The 12,217-nt window shown below is 33.4% G+C and overlaps 1 protein-coding gene across 1 annotated transcript in view; it reads right to left on the bottom strand.

The window, feature by feature from the left end:
- Window positions 1-761: 761 nt before the first annotated feature.
- The window catches only part of LOC141646036 (glycine-rich domain-containing protein 1-like), a 112,496-nt gene continuing 101,040 nt past the window's right edge, over window positions 762-12,217 (bottom strand). The window contains exon 7 of the mRNA XM_074454134.1: window positions 762-1,321. Coding sequence (XP_074310235.1) covers window positions 887-1,321 — 435 coding nt within the window. The 3' untranslated portion in view covers window positions 762-886. The remainder of the gene's footprint in view (window positions 1,322-12,217) is intronic.

Raw genomic sequence — 12,217 nt, 5'->3', positions numbered from 1 at the left:
CAAGCCAATTGGTTTTGAGTTGTAATGCTACCTACCTATTTTAGGTGGGTAGAATCTCTTATAAGCATATCACAAGCTCCTTATTCTTCATATCTTGTGAGGTGTTACAAGTTACAAATGTTTGTCATGTTAGTTAGAGGATACAAAACATTTGAGTCGATCATGTGTCTAAACATTTTAGCTTGAAAAGATTATGAATTTAGAAATAAAAAAGGTAGAAAATACTTAAGATAATAATAAATGGAAAAACTGATGAGCTTTGATTCACCGTTTTGACTCGATTTTTATCCACTTTATTCATTTCTCATCATGCTCTAACCAAACATATCGATGTAAGCTATCATTTTCTACTAGATGCCATAGAGAAAGATTATATTTCTGTTATGAAAGTACATACAAATGAGAATTCAGCTGATAAGTAAATTATTGACGTGACATATGATATGTTCAAACATTGTTTGAAACTACTTAATACTTTTACAGGTTGAGTAATATGGATGAACTAAGAATGGCTTTATCTTGTTTATAGGTTACATATGCAACCAAGTCTATGGTACATCCGACTAAAAAGGCTTGTGTTGTTTATACAAAATTTGAAAGTTATTTTGAATAAGGTGGATAACTATGGTAAAAAGTGAACATTTAGCTTATGCTAAACTGATATGGTTTATATTTTTGGTTAGTTTAGATCACCAATTTAATATCACGTATGTAGGTAAAAATTCTTTCTGGAGATTTCGCAAACATAACATAAAAAAGACTTTGCGAAAATGTTATTTATTATCATCAATCATTATTTCTTCCTAGACATGTTCATATAAATTATTGTCCATACTACATAATTTCATGCTCAAGTTTAGTCCACTTCTATTTCATATTAAAAATATTAGAAGCCAAAAATCCCGCTGCGGCCCCAGCACCCCACGCAAATTGCTGCCGCCTCCACCTTACCGATGCCACCACTGGTCCAATTTCCACCAGCTTCCGTCAATTCTTCATCCATCTTGTCAACGCATTCACCCGCACAAAGCGCCGCTACTTCCACCTTTTCTTTATCCTTCTTTTGAGCATCTTTGAAATAACTATTCTTCTCCTCGTTTGTTAGTGTATCACATAATATGAATGCCATTGCAATGCCCGGTAGGACTATCCATTCATTTTTTGCCTTGATCGTTCCAGACTTTGTATCGATTAGTGCTACCGCCTTTCCATATGGACTCTCGACAGAAAATTCGACAATAGTCATAAATTCTTGTTCGAATATTTTGTTACTGTTATGATTGGATTCATATGCTAGTCTTCTTCCAGGAAATAGCTTCACCTGTGTAATTATTAATTGCTTTAATAATTGGGTATTTGTTACTTCAATTTGTTAAATCACTACGTCGACCCGCCTATGACTTGGCCGTTATAATATAACTCAATAGACTTATACTCAAGCAAGCCTATTTCGAAAATGGTCTCACACAAAACTGACCAAAATCAAAATGACTTGAAATAACATAATTAAATAACTAATAGCCTAGCACAAAAACTCTTAATAATAACAACTAGAAATGATCAAACACTGATGGTACGTTAACTGTGTTATAACCATTGATTAGATAACCACAAATCTTATTTTGGAATAACCAAACCATAATTACCCGACCCCAAATGACCATTTTACCTAGTCTAATTCTAAGAAACTACGAAATTTATTGAAGATTGTCAGGTTAATATTTGAGCATAATTTGTTATGTATCATACGCTAAGGGGCAAACAAAATAACAAAATAAATTGCCATCTTATCACCAACTAGCTTGAAGAGAGACTCGTCATTTCCATAATTAAATTGAAGCTTGAAGGATCCATAGGTACCCTTTATAGACCAATAATTTCCATTAAATTCCACCAGGGTGTGCTTTTCGCCGGAGTTTGTGACACAATACACTTCTTTCCCGAAAGAAGAGGTGTCGTTTGGTGCATCATGTGCTATATTCTTGAACCATAATCACGTTGAAGGATGATAAATAGTTATTATGTTTTTCAAAATGCTTGTTTGGACAAGCGAATTATTAAAATCCATATATATATATATATATATATATATATATATATATATATATATATATATATATATGTATGTATGTATGTATATATATATATATATATATATATATATATATATATTTGGTTAATGTATAGTTTTCCTTAAAAAAAATCATGAATAAAGAAAGCTAAAACTAACCTTGTTTGAAGACTGAACAATTTTTTTCCATCATAATCCATTACATGGGCCTAGTCCCCAGCACGTTCCAACTGAAATAATTGAGGCGCTAGAGCTGGGGGAGTAAATGAAATGGAAACTAGGAGAGATACTGGTTTAGAAGTTTTGATGCTAGATATAAGATCAACCGAGAGCCATTTATTTGTCGCAAGTCGAGATCGAGTTGACAACATTTCTTCTAAAGAAAGAGAGCAAGAACCAAGGACCTTAATTAATTTTGTCTTTGTTTCATTCGAAGGTGAATGATACATAAGTTCGAAGAGGAACTCTCCCTTTGGTTCACATTGAAAAAGAGTAACTTGTTTATCTTTATAAATGGATGATATGCCTAATGATCTCTTGGAGTTCAGAAATTTATCGGGGTTTTTCTTGCTGAATGCAACAACGAGATTTTCTTTATACTTTTCAGGTAAATTTTTGATATCTACAAACTCCAAAAGAACCTGTGGAATGAAAACCATGACTTACTATATATAGTACAACATACATGAACTACAGTTTCAAAAATTCACATGACGTAAAAATCATAGAAGCACATGGAACGAATGACTTATCTAACCTTTCACAACATAATATGGTAATTGAAATCTCAACCATCTTACATAACTCATTATTCAGTCTATAATAGTAATATTATTATTATTAAGACACCAAATTATATGGAAAACACAAGTATACTATTAAAAATTTTAATGGGTTATTCGAGTTGGATAATTAAATATATGGTGTGCATTATTTATCGAATTATTTTGAATATGGGTCAAGTAATATTTAGACCACTTCATTTTCGAGCTTTTTCTCCTAGTAGATCATCAAAGGTTTTAGTACAAAAGGGATAGTAAGGCAGCATAAGTTAAATAAAGCAAATATGGAAAGTAACATATTGTTAGAATATCAAACTACCTCCACTGTTTTCAAAGCTGGAATGAGAATTTGTTGGCCGCACTTTTCGAATGTATTGAAATCGTTGATCTCGACATTGATTTTGTATGGTACTTGTATAACAGGACTAGGGTCATTTCCCCTGTGCGTAGCACCAGCCTTCCAATAGCTGAACCCAAATGTATCTTCTCATTGCCTGGTAGTTTCAAATTGTCCTTTATCTAGTTTCCCCCCTTTTGTTCTATCGGAAACAGTGTCATCATGGTGTACTATACTTCCTACTAATTCACTCATGTCATTAGAGTAAGCATCTGGATAGAGTTGGTGCGTGTGCCACATCAGATCAACATCATAAGTAGGGACACACAGGCGATCTAAGCTCATTTTCCTGTTTGTTCTAATGAGATGAAGAAATCCTTTATATCTAGCCGCTGCTTCTCTAAGAAAGAGGTCATCCATCATGTGTGGTCTACACACCTATCAAAGAAAACAAATATATGATTTATGTATCTTCTTGCAAACAAGTCACTTGGGTCAAGTACGACTTTTGAGTCGGGTTTTTCGGGTACGGTATTATGCCTTAGGGACCTGGTCGAGGAGTTTATATTTAAGATTTTCCTATTATCGAATAACTAAAATACAAGTCCACAATGGTCTGACCAATTTTTTTAAGTACTTATGGGTCAATTCAAGCACGTAGGAGACAATTCTTGGTTTAATGATTAATTTTACATTGAATTAAATCAAAGTTGCTTAATGTCTTTCAAAAAAAAAAAGTTCGAGTAATTTTTCTCACGGGCTTGTTTTTTCAAAAAACCTTTGGGTAGAAATAAAACTCATATGTTAATCATACTCAAGAATTTTCATTACCTGAAAAGCAATAGTAGTTTCAACTACATAGTAGACTAGGTTAATTTTGACCCGTTTTATATTCTGGTTGTTTACGTAGCGTAGTAACAACCTACTAAATCCAGCATATGCTTATGATTTAGTTAAAAAAAACTCATATGTTAATCAAACTCAAGAATTTTCATTACCTGAAAAGCAAAAGAGGCTTGTCTTTTAACAGCGGAAACCAGATCATAACTTGTAAACTTTTCGGTTAAGGAATTTTTTTGCAATGTATCCTCTAGAAAGGGTGTACTGAAGTTAAGCTCATAAGGCTCTTCAGGATAAAGTTTATTCCATATCCCCTTAGTTGCGGCTGCTGATGGGGCTTCCACAGATGATATGATGTTATGATTGCCAAGGATTCTTCCAAACGACTTCTGACAATCGATTTTGTATCTTATCTGATTATAAACATATGTCATAAATATAAAAACATATGGATTCACAAGAAATAGACCCTTAGTCTGAAATGAATGTAAAAACCAAATCATTAGTTCATATTCATACTGGATTTAGCCTGTGGCAGTGCCATATCCATTCGCAATCAAGAGGAACAACCAAAGGTCCTTCAACAAGAGGGTTCTTCAAATGTTTGGCGAGCAAAGGAATCCATAAGGCATTGTACCTGAAAGATGCAACATCTTCCAGTCAACGGATTAACAGCTTACAGTAACACTTCAGATTTATCGTGATATAAACTCAAACTCAGTTGAAATATGATTTAAAGAAAGAAAGAAACACCCATAAACCGATGCTAACATAATGATATAAAAAGAATACGAGTATAAACAAATATGAAATCCAATATCGCATGCCTCTCTCTCTCTCTCTCTCTCTCTCTCTCTCTATATATATATATATATATATATATATATATATATATATATATATATATATATATATATATATATATATATATATATATATACACACACATAAGCATGTAGTTCACCTGTAGATAACCCGTTCTAAAGCATGACCTTCATATAAGAAGCGATTGCGGTCAACGACGACTACAAATTTGAGAAGCTTTTTAGCAGCCTCGACAAGATCAATGCTTACAGTTATCTTTTGTACTTTAGCCCACTCTTGTTCGTTTTGCAATCCCATCTTTACACGAAACACAACTGTTAGAACCCAGATGAATAATACTCATTTACTGCTACGATTTATTGAAAATATAGTTAGCTACTTCTACGGAATCTACACATGTTAATGCAACACAAAAGTTTCTAAATACCACACTCATCCTATTCAATAGCTTTTATTCACACATTATAAATTGTGTACTTCTTAATATGTTATATGTCCCACATTGAAAAATAAAGTAGTGTGGGTGGTTATAATACGTATAAATAATAGAATTGTCATGCATTCAAAGATTAGCATAAGATGAGGTGATTCTATGATTATAAATAGGAGACATCATTGGAACTTAGGTATCAACCCAAAATCTTTTGAGTCTCTTAACTATTGTGCCAGAGAGCTCTTAAAAATTTGAATCATTATCTCCATAATATAATATAATTTTCTATATTATATTCGAATGATGTTTATAATTTTTATTTATATAAAAACTTATACATTTCATTTGGCAAAAAAATATTGTAAAAAAATAAATATGAAATTTATATAATTAGATTCGTGGTAAAAAATAATGCTATCATTAGAGTATAGATTTTATATCACTTGCGCATATTTTAAATATGATAAAAAAACTTATGAATAATAACAGATAGTATAGTATTTGTTCATTATCAAATCGGGTTGGATGTCGAATTAAGTGCGAAAAATATGGTGTAATGCAAAGAGCAATAGTAATAGTGGTTCTTATTATTGAGGTTGTGAATAAGAACCCAAAATAAAAAGTTTTTCTATTGCAACTACAAGTTTGTTCTTAAATTTAAGAATTAAGTTCTAAAATAAGAACTTGGTTTGTTTATACATGAGAATTTGAGGAACAATAAGCATGACTTTGAAAATTGTGAATACCAATTACATATTTACTATTTTCCGTTTAAGAACTTTATAAAAATGTTATCTATTGTGAATAAAAATTCTTAAACATTGGAATTAATGAAATGTGACATGGCAAAAGAAGAACCTTATATAGAGTTCTTCTATTGCTATTGCTCTAAGTATATTATTTGTCCCACATTGTAAAATAATCTAGGTGTAATGAATACACTACGAATAAATAGTTGAATTGTCCCACATTTGAAGATTGTCATAAGGTGAATTATCCCACATCAGAAGAGTATCATAAGGTGGGGTGATCCCATGATTAAAAATAAGAGTCATCATTGGAATTTAGGTATCAATACAAAATATTTTAATCTCTCAAATATTGTCATAATACAAAAAATAACATACAAATATTAAGCACGTAAATATTTATAAAGGTGATTATATAATAGTGATATAATAATATTTTTATTTAAAAAAAATATGAAAAAAATATATTTAGATTAGTGGTAAAAAAAATGCTATCATTAGAGTATAGATTTCATATAATTTGCACATATTAAAAATTATGTATATCTTAGTATGTTATGTCTCACATTGAAAAATAACGTAGGTGTGATGAATATAATACGTATAAATAATAGAATTGTCCCACACTGAAAGATTAACATAAGATGGGGTGATTCTATGATTATAAATATGGGGCATCATTGAAACTTAGGTATCAATCCAAAATCTTTTGTGTCTCTTCAGTATGTCTTAGAGAGCTTTTAAGAGTGTGTATCATTACTTCCACAATATGATATATATTTTCTATGTTATATTCAAGTGATGTTTATATTTTTTATTTATAATTGGCAAAAAATGGCCGTAAAAAAAATTATGAAAATTATATAATTAGATTCGTTGTAAAAAGAAATGATATCCTTAGAGTATAGATTTCATATCATTTGCACATATTTTAATTATCATAAAAAAAATGAATAAAACGTACGAATATTAATAGATAGCATAGTATGTGGTTATTATTAAACTGGGTTTGATGTCGAATTAGGTGCGAAAATTATGGTGTACTTTTAAGTATATTATTTGTCCTACATTGAAAAATAATGTAGGTGTGATAAATAGTTGAATTGCCCACATCAAAAGATTATCATAAGGTGAGGTGATCCCATGACTATAAATAAGAGTATCATTGAAATTAGGTATCAATCCAAAATCTTTTGAATCTCTCAAGTATTGTCTTAGCGAGCACTTATAAGAGATTGTATTAACGACACGCGTCAGTTACAACAATAACATACAAATATTAAGCCTTACAACCGTTTTTTCATTATTAACAAAGTGTTTTATCTTTTATTTTATTTGAAAAAATATTTTGATCACATGTAAACAAATAATTAGACATAGGATGTAACATTATAACTAAGTTAATTACACCGTTGTAACACACGGGTGTCAAACTAGTATGTACTAAAATAGACACCTTATTAAACTAACCATGTTTCTTATGTGTAGGACCAGTTGATAGTCATTTTTTAAACATAATTTTAATTATACGATATAATTACATTCTAAAACAAATTATTCTTTAGGTGTAAAATATAGTCGAGATAAGCTATTCAATACAGATACCACATCGTAAAAATATCCTTACAATTGTCATATATATATTTGGTTAAAAAAGTTTCCTCAGAAATAGTCCCTCAATGACTTTATTCAGAGATCACTTATAACTTTAAGTACAATGGGTATCTGAAGTAATAACACGGGTACGAATGATGTAATATGGTTCACCAATAAAAATGATCATAAACACCAATAAAATTGCATGCCCATTATAAAAATAGACACTGAATAAAATACTCAATATGAGTCACGATTAACAATAAACGTATCACAAAAATTGCAAAAAGGGGTACTAGAAACGTGGTTTCATGTAATTGGTTAACCTCTCATCTCGAACAATAATTATTATGCAAGAGAACTTAATTAATATGCAAGTCTCCATCACAATTCCAAAAGCATGAAAACAAAGATTATAATTTACAACATCGATATAATCATGAACATACTAATGAAAATTATTAATGCAAAAGAGATTCGTTACTTGCAATGATTACTAAGATGATTAAAATTACTTAAATCTCTCACTTACATTGATGATTAAATTGCTCTTTTCTTTAAAGTATTGTGAGTCAAATGATGTTGGGAGTTTGTGGCTTTTACTGAACTATATGACTATCTTTATATAGGTTGATAAAAATGTACAATTATGGACAAAAACCCTCGTGTTATCCTGTTTTTCTTGAAAAGGAAATTCATTAATGCACAAGATATGGATATTTTATTTTAAGCAAAAAATCATCTTCTAAAGGAGGAGGGATTGGCTTTTGTCATTCTGTTAAATCAAAAACTTATCTTGTTCTATTTTTATTCACAATTGAAAACTTATATAGTTGTATCTTATTTCCCTCTGTCCCGATCATTTGTTTACCTATTCCATTTTGGGGTGTCTCAATCAATTATTTACCTTTCTATTTTTGGAATGCATCTGATGGCAATTTGATCTTACACACTCAATTTAGTCTACTCGTCATCTAATAATTTGCCATCTCCTCTTTCCTTGGTCTTTGTGCCAATACTAAAGGTAAACAAATGACGAAGACAGAAGGAGTACAATTTACTTTTCAATTTATTTACAAGAATTTCAAGTTTGTGTACAAATTCTTGAGAAAACATTTTAAAAAAATTAATTTCACTTAAAATCGTTTTCCTTTTCTTCGATAAGAAAGGAGTGCAATGACCTGCAATGTTTGGGCTTTGACTCTTCATTATATCTAACTTCTCTTGCTCCTTTTAGCCCATGACAATCATCAAAACCTCATCCTCATTCCACTAGTCCAACACATGTTACACATCCTCCCAAAATAACACAAAACTCAAGCTAAGCATCGTCAAATACGAGATACGCAATAAAGCTCTCAAATTCCCCTTCTAAGTAACCAAACTAACACAAAATAGACCGTATTATGTCATGCAAAACACGTCTAATCAAGCTCCCCCACGCTTAGACCTTTACTCTTCCTCGAGTAAGCCCAAGAACGAACCAAACAAAGCCCACACCTAATGTCTACATAGCGAAGCATGAGTAACTTGCTCCAACTCCAAACACATCACAAAACCACTAACACCTCCAATCCAACTCCATTAACTAAGCATAGTTCAAAATTTCAACACTCAAACTCTCACTTCTCCTCCTTATATCTTCCCTCAAATAAACATATGGTCACAACAATGATACACACGACTTCACAAGATACTAACCACAACACAAATTCTCCATTTCATCAACCAACTCCAACAACAATTACATGTCAAATATGAAAATGAAAAGTACAATGTAGTACACGTCAAAATACATTACCAATCACCGCCCATACCCCCCTCCCCCATTTATCTCTCCAAATCAATAATAATCCTATCCCGAACCACCCTTCAAACCTCCTTATATCGCCATCAACAAGGTAGAACAAGTAACCATGTACATATTTTTTCCCTAATCCCTCATTTTGCCTAGATCGCCCGCCCTTGCGTGGTTTTAATCTAACTTTTATTCCTTCACTACTCTCATGGCACGCATCTCAATTCTTCATATTACCTAGAGCGCCCTTTCGGGTTTTCACTCCGTCTTCGATCATTCACCCAATTTTGCTGAGGCTCCGCCCTTGTGGGTTTTCACCTTGTCGGGTTATTATTCTTTTTTTTCTTTTTTTTTTAATTGAATGCAAATAAAATATATACAAATGGAAGTCCCTCCTCCACGCTTGATCTTCACATTGCCCTCAATGTGAAGAACAACAAAAAGTAAGACATAGAAAAGGGAAATAAGACATACCAAAGTACATCAAGGACCGGAAGGGTCTCCGGTATCAAGACTCGTAGAGGCACCTGCCTCCTCATTAGATGCTTGGTTAGCTCACTCATCCAACTCAGCAGTATTCGGATGTCGTGTTGTGGCAACACGACTCAAGAATCGAACAAGCTCTCATGTCTCTAGAAGCACATCAGTAAGTGCCTCAAGCTTATTATCGGTTTTCTTTCTCCACGCATCAAATTCCTCAAGTTTATCATCGATCTTCTTCCTCCATGCATCAAATTCCGCCTTTGAAGCATCCACACTGTCTTTCAAATCTACAGAAGACAAGAGCCTTTGAGAAGCGAGTGAACTAGGCCGCTCCTTCGTAACAACATCATCCGATTCCTCATCATCACTACCTCTATCCTCATTATCAGCACTCTCACCACCATCACTCTCACTATCGTCACTCTCCTTAAACCGTGGAGTACTCTTATCAACTGTTTTAGCAAACTTGGCATCGGGTGGAATAAAGTTATCCACCACCGTCTTACCATAGGTAAGAGCCTTGTCTTTTGGCTTAGGAAAACACAAGTAATGCTAATGATCCGGTCCCTGACACCAAGCATAAGTACCAAGCGTCTCACAAAGTCACAATGCCCACCAAACAATTCACACCATAAGATAATGATCTCCCAAAGGAAGGTCATTTGTCGTGATATCACTCTTAAAGTATTTCATTAGCAATGTCACCAATCCCCCACCACCAATCTTCCCTCCTCCGGGCTTTTATTTGGAGTCACATGATGATACAAATAGATCAACCCAATCTGGCTCTCTTCCCCTCCAGAGTCATAGACCACAAATATCCAAAGTGTACCCATATGCATTTTAGTAGGCTCTCCACGACAAAGAAAGGAATTAGAAATAAGGCGGTGAGCAACGCGAATGCATCGATGAGGAATGATAGAGCTCACCTCACCTCATTTCTTGGTGGCATACTTCCCGGTCACCTCAAACCACCATTTCGGCGTGGTATAGGAATTAAGACCCTTGTAAATCTCCCGTTTCTTCACAACACCAAAAGCATCTCTCAACTCATCCATATTCATCTCACACACTTTACCCTTCAACTTAAACTTGATCTTTGACACCACTTCCTGCTCTCACTCCACCGTTAAAGTAGACAAGAACTCCAAAGTGTATCAACGATAAATGGATACTCCGTTTGTCATGAACCCCTCCAACCCAACATTTTTCAACAAACCCTCCATCACTTCCAGCATACCCAACTTCTCTAAGGTTGGAATACTAAGAAACTTAGTCTCCAACATCAACCTCTCATGCAAATCATCCCATATTACCCTTTGGGCATCGGTTAAATGAGCGGGTTTAGGGATGGAAAATCGTTTAGTAGCTTTAGTTGGCTTCTTGGTTGCGAATTTGGTGGGTTTTCTAGTTTTTGAGGGGGTTTTGGATATAGAAGGAGTGGCTTTTCTTTTGGTTCCTTTTATTTTAGCCATGGTCACAAGCAACAATTACAACCCCCAATTTACCTCAAATTCACATAAATCTCACAAGAACTTCAATTCTCCCTCAACAATGGTACAACACAATAATTTTAAAGCACAGAGTGAACAATTTTACCATAAGAAACTTAAGGAACAAGGAATTGAACCCGAAATTAAAGCAAAAATCAAAATTTAAGCGTATAACAGCCATGTCACTTGGCACGAGTTAAAAATTTGAATTGGCCATCCTTAAACCAAGCTACAACATCTACAAAACCGAATCAAGAAACCTTTACCAAAGAACAACCAAACAACACAATTGATCCCTTCTTAGAAAATCCTTTCACAACATACAAATTCCTACAAATACGCCACCACAAAGTGAAAACATGAATCCCCAAAGTTTCAACCAAGGAAACCAAGGTTACCAAGGCTCTAACCAAGGGAATCAAGGTAATCAAGGGTATGTTCAAGGGTTCCAAGACAAAGTTTCAATCGAAATTTTAAAGGACATCAAGGGTACCAAGAGCAAGGTATAATTAAAGAAATCAAGAGTTCAACAATGGGTACAACAATCACGGGTACCAAGATCAAAATTTCAATCAAAACTATCAAGGATTAAACCAAGGGTGTCAAGACCAAAATTTCAATCAAAACTATCAAGGCAACCAAGGGTTCAACCAAGGCCAAGGTTCAAATCTTCAAAGCCGAAATGACCACGGTTCTCCTTTTCCACTTGCCAACCAACTTTCAATCAAGAGCCACCACCTCAAGCAAGCAATTTCTTGGAAGATACTCGATACAACAACTTGCTCAAGATGATAGGGGACTTAGCAACCC

This window comes from Silene latifolia, chromosome 3 (assembly GCF_048544455.1).
Source record: "Silene latifolia isolate original U9 population chromosome 3, ASM4854445v1, whole genome shotgun sequence".
In the NCBI taxonomy this organism is placed as follows: domain Eukaryota; kingdom Viridiplantae; phylum Streptophyta; class Magnoliopsida; order Caryophyllales; family Caryophyllaceae; genus Silene; species Silene latifolia.
This window is presented reverse-complemented; position numbering and strand designations above follow the sequence as displayed.